General features: G+C 36.2%; 1 protein-coding gene across 1 annotated transcript; it reads left to right on the forward strand.

Moving 5' to 3' along the window:
* Positions 1 to 941: 941 nt before the first annotated feature.
* LOC140154377 (uncharacterized) lies at positions 942 to 16,799 on the forward strand. Its single transcript, XM_072176943.1, has 13 exons — positions 942 to 1,167; positions 1,610 to 1,718; positions 3,812 to 3,926; positions 7,579 to 7,715; positions 8,534 to 8,768; positions 9,872 to 10,063; positions 11,064 to 11,264; positions 11,931 to 12,026; positions 12,502 to 12,609; positions 13,474 to 13,590; positions 14,182 to 14,295; positions 15,021 to 15,122; positions 16,284 to 16,799. Exons 1-13 carry the CDS (start codon positions 948 to 950, stop codon positions 16,524 to 16,526), a joined length of 1,989 nt encoding a protein of 662 aa, XP_072033044.1. The 5' UTR covers positions 942 to 947; the 3' UTR covers positions 16,527 to 16,799.
* The last annotated feature ends 1,183 nt before the right edge of the window (positions 16,800 to 17,982 follow it).

Here is a 17,982-nt window from a genome sequence, read left to right on the forward strand (position 1 = left end):
TTATAATTGTTCCTAATTATGGACACTTCTTAGCCTAAGTATCTTTTTTTTTTTACCTATAGGTAACTTTTTTTTTTACAGTGAAAAATTCCCTGCGTAAACAGACAATTCCTTTTGTGGCCATATGCGTAAATGAACGCTGATCCGCATCAGATCGCTTCATACCAGCGCGTGCTGGCACGCACCAAAATATCCACGCACGCAATTAACTACGCATGGTGTCGCAGAAAAAATGCATTTTGACCTATTTTGGTCAATTTACGCGTAAAACTAGGTCCGGTACCCCCAATTTTTTTTGCGCGATTTTATAGAGTTTTTTCTTTTTCATAACATATATAAAATTAAAAAATTTTGTCTCGACAATTTTTTAATACAACATAAAAGGTGATATATTTTGGGCAAATTGCTGATTTTGCCATTGAAGTGTACAGAGATTTTTGGAAATGTACACCTGCCATCTTGCGCTCATAAGTTAAGTTGCGTTTAAAATACGGAATTGAAACTTCACAGGCTATTACAAGTAGGATAAATAAAGAATATCTGAAAGAATGACATTGTTTTGTTGTACCATCGCAAAATGTAATTCATTTTCTACATGTAACCTTTTTATGGGACACCTTGTACTTGTAGTTGCATGGATCCTGCACATAATGATAGAGTACTGTGTGTAGTAAAGTCATTGTGTGGGTGCAAATGGGGGTATGGAACGAATACACTACCTCATTAATTCCTCTTGGACTTGAATTGCTTGATTGACCGTATTGTTAAATCTTAGTATTTCTCACTTATTTCCCATCTGAGTGGGGTATTTTCCGCTACATTTCCATCCATGCCTGATACATGCAATGACATGATGATAAAATCTTGATGTGCTTTTTGTATTATACCTCATTGATCATCAGCTTTTATAATGGTACAAGTATGTTTTTTGATGCTTTCAGGTGAAAATGCAGCCTCAATCGCCACATGGAGGCTACCCATGTAGCTCTCCTGGTTCTCCAGGGGGGGCTTTCTCATTCAGCCATCATCCACACCAGTATTCACTAGAGTATAATCAGAGTATGACTCTATCTAAAGCAGAAGCTAGAGAGTGGCAGCATACTACAGCTAGAATTGATACATTTGTAGAGAAGGGCAGTCAGGATGATTCACAGCTACCAAGTGGAGGTACATGTTGTTTATTCATTGATTGTTTCCCAATCCTGTACACAAAGGAAAGTCGAATTGAAAGAGTTTTGTAAATCATTGACTGTATTCTTAACCGAAATCATTAATTGCCATAAGTGATAAAATGGATCTTGCTTCAAATACTTGAAATCTTGGACCTGACTGTCATATCATTAGGCTCTGAAGCAATTAATGGACCACAATCTTTGTTGAGTTGCTGCAACCTTAGGTCATTGGTGTAAACTTGGTACAACATTTTGTAGTAGCTAATCAAAATGTGATATGTTACATGTATATTTGAGCATCACTGCACAGCACAAACTGATCACAAGAAAACCACTTTATCACATGGGAGGTTGCAAAATTCATGACACAACCTCTTTTAACATTTGATTAATAGGAAGCAATGAATTAAAGTTCTGCTATTTTTTCATTCCTACAGATATCAGTAAAGGTCACTGGAAAAGGTCAAGTGAGAGATCCAATTGCAGCAATTCAAAATGCAGAAAGAAATTTGGTCCTCTATATCTGAGAAAACATCATTGCAGAAAGTAAGTGTTTGAGCATCCACAAGTGGCAATAAATGTTGTCTAGACTTATGACTTATTATATCACTCATACATAAATTCTAGACAGTTCATTGGTTGATTACCATTTATCATTTTTACTATCACCCTCTCCGTGTGATAGTCTTTACCATCATGTGCTCTGGCGTACTGCGCCTGCTGACTCTTGGACTCGCCGATTTAGTTATGGGGTGGACCCCAAAATGTGAAGTATATCACGGCAAATCATGGTGTTATGTTGATGAAAAAATGTATTTCCTACCTTAAATAGTATTTTAGTAATAGAATTTATGCATGAGTGATATAAAACAAATATTAACTGTCTTAAATTGTAATGGTCGAAATATAATCACTCGGTGAATCTTTCACCTCGTGATTATATTTCACCATCACACTCATAGACAGTTAATATTTGTATATTATATCACTCATACATAAATTCTAGACAGTTCATTGGTTGATTACCATTTGCCATTTTTACCATCACCCACTCCGTGTGATAGTCTTTACCATCATGTGTTGCTGTAGTGCGCCTGCGCCAAGCCGTGCGCTGACTCTTGGACTCTCCGATTTAGTTATGGGGTGGGTCCCAAAATGTGAAGTATATCACCGCAAAACATGGTGTTATGTTGATGAAAAATGTATTTCCTACCTTAAATAGTATTTTAGTAATAGAATTTATGCATGAGTGATATAAAACAAATATTAACTGTCTTAAATTTGTGTAATGGTGAAATATAATCCTCGGTGAAAGATGTATTGTTCCATTCCACTCGCCGTTCCGGCTCGTGGAATGGAACAATCCATCTTTCACCTCGTGATTATATTTCGACCATCACACTTATAGACAGTTAATATTTGTATACTATATGACTTACTATTTTGGCTGCCTGCACAGGTACACCGTCGCCAAGGTACTTGGCTGGTACTGTGCAGTATCAAGTGAGTACCAGTGTGGTATCACTACTGGTGGGTCTTGTGCAGTAGCAGCATTGGTACTGTGTAGGTATTCTGTTTGTACCAGTCAAGTACCTTGGAAATGGTGTACCTGTGCAGGCAGCCACAATAGGAATCTTGTAGTGTATGCATGTTTGTTCCAAAAATGGAAGAATAACTAGAGCTAATGTGGCTCAAGAGCCACAAATATCAGACAGTGGCTTCTGCTGTGGCCCAAGACACACAAATCATTGAATAACATTCAGGAATTTGCAGCTAAGAACACACACCATATACATACCACAATAAACCATCCCAGCCATGATGTGAACAGAGACTGCACTGGGGCTTGAACTCGCATCATCAAACACCAGTGCACCAGACTCTAATGCCTTACCAATTGAGCTGACTTGACTGCTTTACTTCTTTTTTGAGTGTTACAAAGCAGAGAAGATTTATAGGCCGATCCCATGATATTAGTGAAACATCCGGGTACTTGAGAACCAGTCTACTAGAAATTTCAATTGAATGAACACAGCTGTCATCAGCGTGGTGATTCTCTGCATACACTGTGTGATGAACGCCCACGTGTGCGTAACTTAGAAGTGAATCAAACCTTGCCAACTCACTCATGATTGGATAGTATTTTCATTATTGTATCCATGGTCGTGCGTTCACGTTGTACTTTGAAATACACGACGTACGAAATCGTTCGCATCGTGTACAGATGCTGGCAGCTGTATCCATTACCGATTTCTTGTACTTTCAAACTTTTATTCCTCATTCAAATGTGGGTCGATAGTAACAAAAAAGAGCTCATTTGAACAGGGTACCGATGTTCTTTTTAGGGATCATCTCAAAATGCTTATCCACCCAAGTTTTGGACATATTTTGAGTGTTTGAAAATTGCGTCTGTGGAACGGGAATCAACAGTGAAGAATTGTGTGAAACTCTGTGATTACTAGACTGGTTCTCAAGTACCCGGATGTTTCAGTAGTATCATAGGACTGCTTATAAATCTTCTCTGGTTACAAAGTGCCTTTTATTCTTTTGTATAATAATTACAATATCTCTCCGGGTGTGTAAGATGGGGTGTTCTGAGCTGTGTTATTCTGTAAGCTTATTATTATCTCTTTCTGTAGGTGTGGGGGAGTATTTTGTGGCCAATGTCTTGAGTTCCGCTGTCATCTGTCCCCATTGGCCGAGTATGATCCCAGTGGAAAACTCTATCAGGTGAAAATATGTGCTTGTTGCAGTGTGTGATTTGTAGGTGGGTGTGTATGGGGGTGCATTGGTGTTTGGCTGCAGATGAGGACACACATGAGATTTTTCACATTTAAACCATAGACCTACCTGCAAACTAGTACTAGGGATGACCAATGAACCATCAACTTGATTAGAACACTCCCATAGACATGCAGGGAGCTCAACTGTGCACTGCTTGCACATACATTTCTAAATTGATCTCATTCTTTTATTTTTCAATATTTTTCTGTAAAATTTGGGGAAGTTACTGCCAATTATATTTTGTAACTATCTTGCAAATTACAGCAACATAACTTATTTTGTTTTTCTGTAAGTGCGAGTCAAAATTGGTCCATCGCCACAGTGCGCTTAATTGCCAGTGGCTGAGTTTAGCACTGCTCAAAAATGGCACAAAATATTCAAATCAGTAAGATCAGGTGAAAAACGTGGCCTACTGAGCTGTAATTTGGCAGAGTTGCCAGTAATACCTCTATCATACCCTCTGTAAAAAGGTTAAAAATTGAACAAGTAGATCTCGAGTTACAAATTAAATCACCAGCTTCCCTTTGGAATTTTTATATTCCTTTCAAATCATGTTAAGAAGACACCTTTCTGAACATAAATGTGAAGTTTCGTGCTCATTCGATGTATTGTTCACCTGATCTTAACCCTAAACGTTTTCTTATATTTAGGCCTATAACATCTACAACTTGCTGCTGGCTATACCTTGTTTAGGACTTTCAAAAGAAGTACCTGAATGTGCAACCATAACTGTTTCAAAATAGCCCGCGATAGTCATGCAGGTAACTCCGAGGTCAAGCATTGAATTGGTTTGAACAAAGATACTCATAATGTATTGAGTGCTACTTTGGTTTGAATGAGGAATACTACAGGAATACACATGAGCATGATGAGGATAATCTCTATTGTTGTGAATGAGTCAATGACCTTTAAAACTTAAGATTTTGTTTACATACACCTACTAATTGGTCATATTAAACCCAATAACATTGAAATTCTTGGTTGTGAAAAAAAAGTTCACCTGCTTAGTGCAATTTTGATTTTGTGCCATATCGGCTATCTTGGATGATTTTTGGCAAATGTCCTCTAAATGCATGATTTCAATGCCTTGGTTTGAAAAAATAAGTTATGCCAGTGACTAGTTAAGTGCCATTTCATAAGAAACCCCTTTGATACTTTCACAATATGCTTGTTTCATGTTTGCAAATATGTTAAAATAAAGAAATATATAAAGGTAAATATATGCTTATAAAATGCCAATTTTGCTCCCAACTGCTATTTTTGGACCTTGTCATTTTATTTCGTTCCAATGACCGGTCAGAATGGGAAACTTTGATAATTCATAATTGAAAAGTTTTTGACCGATTTTGACCATTTAACCACCAAAATACTTCTGTTGATTAGTTCTACTCAGAAAACAATCTTTTGTAGCAATAGGGTCAACATGAAATTTTGATGGTTATCCCTACTAGTACCATCCTCGGTTCTCTAGAGGTCCCAATTGTTTGCCAACTTCATTTTACAAATATATCCACTTCGGTGTATTAAAAATGCAAACTGCAGTTGGTAGGCATATATCGTACTATGTATCAATCATACACAGCTGAACACATCCACCATTTTGGTCCTTAGTATGTTGATTAAACATAGTTTCAAGATTGCCAGCACATAATTGTGTGTGTGGGGAAGGAGTGGGGTGTGTGCAGGGGTGTGGGTGTTTATGTTATATGTGTGTTTGTCTGTTCTTATAGCAATGTATATGGCTGCACATTCACTTTAAAGATTCCTATTGCGGCCACTTGCACAGGTACACCATTGCCAATGTGCAGTACCAGGGGTGTACCATTGTAGTACCAATGCAGTACCACTGCTGGTGGGTCCTGTGCAGTAGCAGCATTACCAGTTATGTACCTCGGCAACAGTGTACCTGTCCAGGTGGCGACAATAGGAATCATGTACAAAATCTGTATCTGTGTCTTTTAACATGGAAATTTTAGAGATGCTTCTCTTTAAAAGTGGGGTCCAATTTTCTATCTTTTCTATCCTAGATTGAGGCATACCATTAAAACAGTATGTTTCCACATTTTGAGTTGTAATACTTTAGTGGTTTTGATATGAGAAGCAAAAACATATATTTACAATGCCCCATAGGATATAGTACATACACTTTTGGTGTGGTTACTACAATTCACCACGTTCACACCATTTAAATGAAAAATATCTCGGGCATTAAATTTCGCTGGCGTAATGAAAAAAATGTGAGCTTTTGTCTGATACCAAAATCTCAGTTTTGATGAAGAAAAATGGGGGATGATCTGAGGTGTAGCATTAAAAAGGCATGGGGAAGACATAATCTCTGCAAATCAAAGTTTTAAATTTAAAAAAAAACAGGAATGAAAAATTGCCAAAACAGAGTTGATGACCCCACCTGAGCCTCAAAATCTTGAACGTACCCATCCATCGTTCCAACGAGTGATTTTATGGCTCCCCCATCAGATGATTCATGGCACACGTTTTATTGTATGCTAATTAATTGGTTGACCTAATATTAGTGTCAGAAACCTGGAATTATGGTAAGCATAAATGACACAATAAAACGGATCACTTGCTTTCAGCTGGCAGTGGCAGTAAATGTGTGTGCGCAGTTAGCTATTGCAAGCTTCTTACTCATAGTGCTACATTTAAGTCTGCATTTGGAAAGTACCTAGATGAAATGATTATAAAATGTCTTGCAGTTACCCAGAATCACCATCCATTCCTTGAGATGGGCTTCTTTTGTTTTCAAAGGACTATTGTACTTATTTGAACTTCATATATGGCAATATAAGTTATGGTATGATCATCTGAATTACTAGCATGGCTGCAAATATGGCTACCCCAGGGGATTGAGTATGGGTGTCAAATCACTAATATCTATATTTGTTACACTGTATGAATATGCATCGGATTTGGTTAGTGGTATTAGTTCAGTCTACAATGGAATAGTTAACCCAAGTTACAGGCCTAAGTTTAAGATTTGGGCAGTTTTAACCTTCCAGGTAGGTATATTTAGGCTGTATATATCATATCCACTTCAAAAATGTATTAATTGTAGTGGAAATCAGGTTGGTGTGCAGTACTGTAATGGCAATATTGAATGCATTCAACATTTTGTAATCATTTGGGCCATGGGCTGTAATGCACAAAAAAAACCTCCTGCAAGTACTGGTCACTCTTGAATGTATTGGCCAATTGCAACATTTACTTCATGATTTTGAAAAAACAAGTTCTCACTTTTTAGCATTCTGCAGTTGTGCATACCCTATCTTAAACAGCAGGACCCACTACATAGTATTGGCTTTTCCCCTTCATTGATCCATGTTACAACAACTGAATCCATGTTAAAACAGCCAAATATGTTGACAACTAAAAGAATTTCTTCAGTTTTGAATAATGCATGAAGAGAAAGCAGCATAATGATATGAACATTAATGATACATGTCCAGTCCTACTCAAGAATTGCATCCATCTAAATGCATAAGCCAAAATAAAGTCTAACATCTCCAGTTGCTCTCCTTCTTTGTTGTCTTGTGTACTTGTTTGTTACAAGTAGTAATTTACAGAAGTCCGCAATTAATGTTGTACTCTCTTCTCAATGCCATAGGTGTGTGAAGTATGCTACAATGCAGACACTCAAACTATAGGAAGAATTACTGTATTAACCAAGCTATTCTGTACTGCAAGAAGTAAATTTCAAGCTCAAGTTAATTCCAATGCTTTGGTTCAAGGAAATCCAACCAAGTGAGTATGACACTAAGCTGTGCAACATGAGGATTTACCAAACCATTTAAATTTGTAAATATACTGATTCCAATATGAATATTCATATACCCTACATGATAAAATTAAAATAATCTTGAAAATAAAAGAGTTGACCTTGTACATGATGTTGAACTCCAACAGCCTAAATATGTGTGGATTAGATCTTTCGCTACTGTATTACTACTTTACCCATGCTGCAAAACAGCTCAAAAACCATGAAGAGACTGTTTTGAAAATGTTTTGTGTTATATATTTCAGGATTTCAAAATTCTAAAACGACCTAAAACTTTCTAGGAATTACAAAAGTAGGGATACTAATCTTTTAATCTTTTGTATGGTAAACACTCAAGATCAAGATTTTCCACAGAATTAGAGAAGGAGAACCAGGACTCCCTATATCGCCATGTACAATCGCACCATCAGCAATGGGGACAAAATTGGGGGTATTCACTTCAGGTCCTTGCCGACGGTGCGCGGAGACGAACAAAAACAATTCTGCATTTCATCTGAAGCGTCTTGATACTTGTGTGCAGGTCACATCAAGTGTGTCTCTCAAATACACCCCTTCAGCCATGTCAAGCTTGCATAACAACGAATGTCTCGAGTGCATTCCGAGGGAAACCGAATACCCCCAATTTTTACTCTATGCCTGTATCAAGATGGCGGTCGAGTCCCGACTCTCTTTTTTTAATTCTGTGAGATATCAGACAAGATATTGTAAGTACTTCATAAAATGCAAGTGTATCGATCACCATTTACCAGTATGTGTTTAAAGTTTGCTTTTCATCTTTGTCCAGGACAATTTTAAAACAAGAGTGTGCTAGGTTGGTGGATGGTTACCGTCGTGATTCCTTATCACATACTCCAGACTCCCAAGACCAAGCAGACAACAGCAAACCTAAATCTGGTGGCCTCTTTGGTTTTGGTATACTTACTCCAAAAATTCTTATTCCTAAAACTTCTATACCAAAATTGCCAACTCCAAGATCTATTAAGGGAATTCCAGACTGGCAGAAACCCACCACATGGATGGTAAGAAAAACACTAGTTTTTGTTATGGATTTCCAGCTCATGTTGTTAGGATCATACTAGGCTTGCTTGGATGCATAAACTTGTGTGTCAGTTGTGAAAAACAGAATAAATTACACCTATGCTTAAACCCACTCTTTGAAAAATGAAAAAAAAAAAAAAAAAAAACCAGATGTGGAAGTGAGAGAATAAACTGATCAGTAGGTACCAGTTCTAGTCCTACTAATGAATAGCATACTTGATGGCCAAGGGAAAAGTTAGCTCATATTTGCAAGACTCCAAAATACCATACTCATGTTACTGTTTAGCCATTTATAAAATTTGATTGATAACCTTTTTTTTGACATAATTATAAATTGCAAATAATTGCTATACAACTCAAAGAGATTATGGTTAGCTTTAGAGTTAGGGGTTATGATTATGGTTGAGGGTTATGCAGCAATATCTGGTAAAGCATCCTTGCTGAACACTTCAAAATGAAAATTGTCTGCACCTTAACCCCATGAGAACTACCTGCCGATTGGCCAAAAAGAAGTTTTAATTATCAATTGGACCAATCAGCAACATTGTTAGAATAATTTCACCACACAAAAAATTGGGGTGAATTATTTGCAAAGCTCCATTCTGATTGGTGATTAAAATGAAGATTTCATGTAATTGACCAATCAGAGGTAATGTTAGATCGGCAGGTAGTGCTCAGGGGGTTAAGAGCTTTCAGAAAGTATCATGTTTCTTTATTGTTAGACTGATGTGAATGATGCATTAATGGTATAAAGAGATGTTTGGACTCATTATCTAAAAGTATAAAGTATTGTATGTTCTAAAAATTTTGTACCACCCCATTGTTGAGGTCAATGTTTTTGTTCTTAGTGTTTGGGGAAAAGAAAAGATGGCTCTGTGGTTTTGGCATCTTTAACTTAAACTTGAACTACAATACCAAGTTTGAATAATCAATACCAATGTAGCTTACATTGAAGTATTTAAAACACAGATAGAGAATGAAGAAAATAGTCATTCATAAAACTAAAAGTAATTTCATCATCACATGTAACATCCTGAAACATTTTGCTCATGTTTATTTCATCAATGTTTCAATTATTTCACAGAGTGAAGGGACCGAGTGTAAAGTCTGTGATACTCCATTTGGTAGACTTGACAAGTATCATAACTGTCGCATCTGTGGTAGACTTGTATGTCTCAACTGCTCTGGTAGGAAACTATTACTCTATGTAGCTGATGCATGTGACAGGGAACGCTTAGGGAACCAGCCAAGATGGGCCATTATTGCCATCGTTGGGGTAAGCACTAAGAGAAATGTTGTCAGGATAACACAAATTAAAAAATATGTGTGTATACTTTCTTTAATTTCAAGGCTAGGCCTTAGCTATTAAATGTAATTGTTTCATCACGGGTGAGATAAGGTAGCCACACCTGCATTCTCAAGTTAAAAACATTTGTAGATTTGAGAGTAAAAAGCATGAACAATAGGAGGGTTTTTAGGTAACATCATGAATGACAACATGTATAAAATTTGGCCCAATATTGACTAGCTGTGAATTGAAACTGACGGATGTGCTCGGTGATATTTGATGTTTTAAAATAAATGCAATGTTACACATTAACTTTTGCAAAATGGTGTCATTCTAAAGCTGTCAAAATTACAAGGCATATAACATGAACAGGGAAGCTTCCAGTGTGCCTTTCAATAATTGCTGCCATGTTAGTAACATGTTGTTAGATGTCAAGGATGTAGCTCACAATTAATAGTCTATAACCTGCTGACACCCACACATTAACACAACCATGAAATATTGTATATTTAATTTGTATGTTTTAATACTGTTCCCATTTATATATTAGAAGGCAGAATTTGGCAAGAAATAGCTGACAATTGCAGAATGCACAAGATGAAGTGTTATGCCATTTCAAAAATTTAAGTGAAGATTTTTGTGATTAAAGTGGTTCAATAGCTTGTTTTATTTATATTTATTTTATGTATCCTATTTTGATAAAAGATTTAGTATAGGTTGATGAAAGATACATTGAAATAAAGTTGACTGATGTGGTTGACAGTTTTCTTCACACAGGTTTAATTTGGAAATTCTCAATTTGTTTGTCAAATTTCACCACATGGGAATTTCAAATTCATTGGATGTAAAGAATTTTTAGAATTTCAATCTGAAATCTAGAATTTCATTCTGAAATCACTAGGCAAATTTGAAATTGGTGTGTACAAGATAAAATATTAAAACAGAGAGAAAATATTTTTAATCCATTGTTGTCCAATTCTTTTTGCAGTGCCCTGAGGTAGAGCCAGACAAACATGTGTACCTGAGAGTATGCCATCCATGCCGTGAGAAACTTGAGACCCTGCAAGTGGAGGCATACTATGAGTCTCTTCAGGAGGCTGATGATACAGCTGATTGCATGGCTAGAATGATACATATGCATAGAAATATTGTAGCAGTACAGCAAAAGTTAGATGCAGCTCTTCCAGAGGTAACAGTAGTTATTTCCATAAAATGCACAATTTTAAATCAAAAGACTTTGCAAAAAAGTTTGCAAGGTTTCTGAGGTTACATTTCACATAATTAGTGCGAAAAATTCTATGGTATAACTACATGATCAGAGATCATTTTGATGTTCTAATTTTTCTTCAGTGATGCTAATGAAACTGGTTGAAGGGAAGGATCTTATCAAGGATATCCCCTGTTCCTGTGCACAAAAGGGCCCTGACTCATAATCAGAAGGTTGCGAGTTTGAGCCCCAACAACGCCATCGTGTTGTGCCCTTGAGTATGGCACTTTATTTCGATTACTCCTCTCCACCCAGGTGTATAAATGGGTACCAGCATATCGATATTCTTAAATGCTGGGAAGGTAACAGACTCACTGTGGAGGAGGTGCAGCAATCCCCTACAGCAACATTACATAGAGGAGTCGGGCCCAATCGCCAATGAAAGAGAGATGGGCACTCCGATCACTGTTTATATACAGGATTGCCATCTTTACCTTTTTATTAAACAAAGACACATAATTGATTGATATCTTCACATCATTATTGCATAGGTCAATTGAGCTTGACCCATCTTTTTCATTGCAGTGTCCAGTAAGTAATACTTGTTGTTTAACCGACTTTGTCTACCATTGATTTGTCTTGATACAGTATAAACAATTAATAGATGGCATGGAGATTGAACCAGAGAGTCCTAAATCATTACCATCACAGAGGAGCAATATGCAGCTATTAGCCAAACATCAGGTAAGAAGGCAAATAATTCTTGAAAATATTACAACTTGTTTTGAACTTAGTAATATTGCACACCATCCACTTTATTCATTCAATTGAATCCAAGGTGCATGACTTTGAATTGCTCAACAGAGCCTGAAGTCGACATAAGTCAAATTTGTATTTGACATTGTTTGTGTGTAAACAGGATCGCAACGTTTTGAACTGCTAATTACGACCCGGAGCAACTTTTGTTGAATTCAAATTCGACTTTAAACTTCACTTTTGCCGTGTAAACTAACACGCAATTAGATTCATTAAAGCATGAGCAAGTGATGGCATAAAAGTCAAACTCACAATTTGTTTTGAAATCGACTATCATGTAAACATCCGTCAACAAATAATTTATGCTAATCCTTAGTCACAATCTGAATTTAATGTTGCAGTTGAAGTCAACTGCTTTCTTTGTAAACAGGGTCTTATTCTTATTTTGTCTTGATTTGTGCAGGGAGATTTATCAGACAACTTCACTAAATTTGTGGTGATGGTTAGTCGACTTAAAAAACTCAAACCGCAATCCAGTACACAACTCAAGTTAGTCAAAAGCCTTATCAGTGTAAGTATACAAATAATTATAAGATAACTAAACTCTCTCCATGCAGGTGTGGATTGCAGACTACAAGTTGATTTAAAAAAAAATTAAATATGTGAATTGAGAAATGTAAATATTCATTACCAATACGGGATATTTGGTAATATCTCAAAACTTTTCATGTTGAAGCTTATATAATTATAGTTAGCCTGGGACACACAGGATTAAATACTAAATACAGCTTCTTGGTTGTAGTTTGTTGGACTCCCTAGGCTATGCTCTTGAAGAAGACTCATTAAGATTGTGGATTAACATAAATATAGGAAGAAATTACATCAGGGAAAGGGTTGTTTTGTTTGTGATAGAGGAGTAAAGAACATTGTATAATATGTGACCCCTCGGCACAACTGAGCCCGGATGTCGCCAGTGCCACTATTGAGATATGCTCCATCGAACTTAACAATAAACAATAGAAAACAAAGGATTTATTGACTGTTTTATTGATTTTTCACTACGTAAATGTCAAGTACTATAGACATGATATACATCATTTTAAAGCTAATTTCAAGCAGAATATTTTGGTTGAATATCTCAAAAATGATGATTGGCGACTTCAGGGCTCATTTGTGCCGAGGGGTCACATATCGCAAATTTTAAAAATCTAAATTATTTGATATCAGATGGACATTCCTCGTATTCAGGATGTAATTCGATATGTCTGATGTGATCTCAGGTCCTACAAAAAATGATGTGCAAACATCTGATACCTTAAGAGGAGTATGTTAAAATAAATCTTGTGCTGAAATACTGCTACAAGCAGTTCTTTTCCCAGCTGTAGTATCTATCTTTAGCACAGTTACCGATATATATTTCACTTTTTGTTTTCAGTGTAAGTTTGGTTTCTACAGTGAAAATATGTATGAGTTCCGTCAGTTAAAGAGGCGTCTGGCGCAGATTTCGCCACCAGAGATCCTACAGGAGATACAGGAGATGGTGGACTCTGAGGTAATTGTTGACCCTCCCCCACCATGTCAATAAAATGATGTGTGCACTGTGCATTTGTATATCATCTTGTATATATGTGGGTGGGTAGATGGTGTTCATATGAGCGAAAGTATTAATCCACTGTACCATCTAATAAATAAACACAATGGCCAGTAGAACTTGACTAGTTGTGGGCTAAACGCTTTTGTGTATTATGCATATTATTATTACTACTCATTGATTACTTAATTAATTTGCATATCTGTTACATTAATTTTCTCTACCACACCAATATACATAGTCAAATTATTGATATGAAAAGCTTGGAAGTGTATTCAATCATTGATTCCCACCAACATGGTGTTGGTCAGAGCATGGGCATCAATATAGAGGGGTAGGGGGAAAGGGGGGGGGACGTACACCCCAACTTTTGGAAAAAATACCCATTTTTTGTTCTTTTCAGCCACTTTTTGACAATTTAGGCTGATTGTCCCCCCCCCCCCACCCACCCACCCACATTTCAAGCTGGATTGGCGCTTATGGGTCAGAGTATGCATTTACCTTTAATACTCATGTTATTAGATCACAAATCTTTTATTGCTCCTCTTCCAGGCTATCAACTCAGCATGTCTGTGCATTGGTCAACTTGCATTTGAATCACTTCATTTGTGTACTAAATATGAAATGGATGTGCAGCTGTCTTTGGCTATCAAAGGAGCTGCTGAGGTAAGTTGTGGATTTGTAATACTCGACAGGGTCATCATCTTGCAAAGATAAAAAGGTTTGGGTGACTGGCGAATCAAAGTTCATACATACTTGCTATATAAAGGCGTGCAACTAAACAAGCGTTTAGACATGAAAATATATGAAAATATATGAATGAACCCCTAATTGATCCCTGTAATAAAATTGTGGAGATAATTTGAAGAATCATTAATCAAGAATGATTCTTGCACTGTTTGCAATATCTGAGCTATCAAATTCTGAAATTCCTTCTGTTTCTGCTTGTATTATTCATATGTTACTGGTTTTGTGTCAAAATTAGGCATTTTGGAATTTGGTCAAAATAAGATGCCTATAGCATTTTGCAATGATTCCTGCTTCATTTTCTGTTTTTTCCCAAAATGTTTAATGATGGGTTTTCTTTTGAAAGTTGGACTTGTCTTGAGCTTGGCAAAATTGCATTGTCAAAAACATGAAAATTGGTGAAATATTTTGAAATACAAAGAATCACTAGCCAACAATTGATATGATTTTATTTTGTGACCATTTAATGCATGCACATCAAATTTTATGTTATTTATTTTATTTTTTTTTTCAAATATGCACAATAATTAGTGAAGGGTTGCAGTAATTATAAACACTTGTTGATCAATACTTTCAGGGGTTATTATTGTATTCTAAATATATTTAACCATTTGCTGTATACACATTGTTGTTGACTTATGCAGGTGTGCGAGGCAGATTTGAAAGAGAACGTTGATATGCGTGGTAAAGAAGCATGGGAGGAACATAAAGAAGCATTGGATGTTTTCATCAAAACTCAACTCGGTGTAAGTATCAAGAGCAACACACTTAATTATCATGTAGTTATAAGTCATCACAATTAGTTAAGACAAAGACAAAATTTTCTAAATAAAATTGATACTTTTTTTAAAAGTTCTTGATTATCATCAAGAATATATCAGAACCTAATTCTGCATCAATACAAGTAATTGTGAACAATATCTACAAAATTTGAAGCAAATAAATGTCAAATTATAGCAGGATAGTGTGGTAAATCGCATCTCAGAACTGAACTGTGGATGAAGTTGAGGAACTGTACTGACATAGGAACAACTTGGGTGCTCCATCCATCAAATTTTTGGAACAAATTCACCCATGTACAAAATCCCTGTTCACGATCAACCTCATCAGGAGTTAATACATTTTGTTGACAAAATACTTCTGGCTCTTTTATTATAGCGTTTGAGGTATATCCAGAGCTTCTTTGGATTACCTATGGTATCATCATGAGGTAAACCAATATTGCATGTCAGTATTACCTGAAATGTTTGCATGGTACAATATTTGTATATGGCAATGTGTGATGTTGGGAAAGTATCAGTATTGTTCATAATATTATTCAGAATCCTGTTTTTGGTATAGATTTGTTGGGTTTGGGGCATGTACAATAACATAAGTATTAAGGTTGCAGTGGTCATATGTTGTGGTGAGAAAGTATTTTTGGAAATAATATCTCAAATGTGTACCCCAATCATTTCATTCAAATAAGAATTATGTTATGAAATTGAAGTTGTTGTACTGGGGACAAGAGGGAGAATGTGGCACAGTTGGAATGGAATGAGGATTGAAGATAGGGCAAACAAAATTGAAATATTAATGTTATATCATTTATATAAGAAATATCAAAATTAACGGTCACATGGCTTCCTACTCAAAAAGCTCAAGAATAGCTCAAATTGTTATTACCCAATACTCAAAATAAACATGTTCTTATTTATGGGCAATATCATTAAATAAACCAATGGTGACCATATTGATTGCACATTTCTGAGCAAAAAAAATACTGATTTCAGCACTACCTTCATTTCTTGTGTCACATCGCATATGATAATCTGTGTGGAATAATAAGCATATCAACTCATGGTAAGGACTAATGATACCAGAGCCATTCAATTCTAACAATAAATTGTATCTTTGTCTTTCACCAGGAGAGAAAGCGTTGGTATGTCCGTCCATCTCGAAGCCGGAGCTCATACTATGGCAAATCTTACGTTAGCAATTACCTTATGAGGAGAAGTGAAGAGATAGTTGGTCAAATCTATTTACAACTGAGAACAAGATGTGCAGATAGACAATTTGAAAAGTCTAAAGAGGCATTGACTGAGCTCAAAGATACACTGGAAGGTGTAGCAAAGAGTCAAGAGGCAAATAGCCAGTTACCATGGCAATAAGATAAGATATTGTGATGGAAGTAGAGGAATTACTTATGAGTGTCACACCTTAATTGAAGGATAGATTGGTCCAACAGGTATTAAGAACATAGTGCTATAATCAATGTTTTTTCATAGGCATGTAATACATTCCTGGTCTATTCTTTTGAGGACAGTATGTTAAACCTACATTCTTACTGAGAATTTTTTGTTTGTACGGATTTGTTCTTGTGAATGTAAATTAATAAAACATGTGAATCTATTGCGTTCCTACGGACACACCCCATGTACCTATCCCCAGTTTTACAATGCAAGAGGAAGACTACAACCTCTGAGACGATACATAGGCCTACACATATTAGATGCCCAAATTATTGTGATGGAAGTAGAGGAATTACTTACGAGTGTTACACCTCAAATAATTGAAGGATGGATTGGTCCAACAGGTATTAAGAACATAGTGCTATAATCAATGTTTTTTCATAGGCATGTAATACATTCCTGGTCTATTCTTTGGAGGACAGTATGTTAAACCTACATTCTTAATGAGAATTTTTTGTTTGTACGGATTTGTTCTTGTGAATGTAAATTAATAAAACATGTGAATCTATTGCGTTCCTACGGACACACCCCATGTACCTATCCCCAGTTTTACAATGCAAGAGGAAGACTACAACCTCTGAGACGATACATAGGCCTACACATATTAGATGCCCAAATTATTGTGATGGAAGTAGAGGAATTACTTACGAGTGTTACACCTCAAATAATTGAAGGATGGATTGGTCCAACAGGTATTAAGAACATAGTGCTATAATCAATGTTTTTTCATAGGCATGTAATACATTCCTGGTCTATTCTTTTGAGGACAGTATGTTAAACCTACATTCTTACTGAGAATTTTTGTTTGTACGGATTTGTTCTTGTGAATGTAAATTTCTAAAACATGTGAATCTATTACGTTCCTACGGACACACCCCATGTATCTGGTGATAGACCTGAAATTATGGTTATCTCCAGTTTTGCAATGCAAGAGGGGGATTACAAAGATGGGAAATACATACATGTTAGATGCCAGGATCAGATGTAGGTGGGGATTTCTTTTATAAGCACAGTACAAAATCCATTCCATCTGAATCTGAATGTAAATCCCAAAAGATTATGCATTCCCAGTTGCATGCTTTAACTTGTATACACTAAAATACTCAACAAAATTCATTTGTTTGCGCATGGTGTAGTACTGACTAAAGTGTTCTCTGTGTCACAGGACTTCAGTACTTGGCAGTGCAAGTGTGCAGTGCCCTAAACATTATTGAATAAAATGATACTCACCCTTTGCAAGTTAATGCTGGTTTTTAAATGTTAAATAGGCCTGATCCATACATATTTGAGCAGTCTATAAACAATAATGTCCCGTATGTGCGTATTATGTTTATATGTATCATTCACTACCTACCGTGTATTTATGACAGGCATG

This window comes from Amphiura filiformis, chromosome 6 (genome assembly GCF_039555335.1).
Source record: "Amphiura filiformis chromosome 6, Afil_fr2py, whole genome shotgun sequence".
NCBI classification, from domain to species: Eukaryota; Metazoa; Echinodermata; class Ophiuroidea; order Amphilepidida; family Amphiuridae; genus Amphiura; species Amphiura filiformis.

Coding starts and splice junctions, on each gene's coding strand:
- LOC140154377 (XM_072176943.1), top strand. CDS start 948: ATGCAGCCTCAATCGCCACATGGAGGCTACCCATGTAGCTCTCCTGGT. Junction 3,927..7,578: donor AAATATGTGCTTGTTGCAGT/GTGTGATTTGTA, acceptor TCAATGCCATAG/GTGTGTGAAGTATGCTACAA. Junction 10,064..11,063: donor CCATTATTGCCATCGTTGGG/GTAAGCACTAAG, acceptor TTCTTTTTGCAG/TGCCCTGAGGTAGAGCCAGA.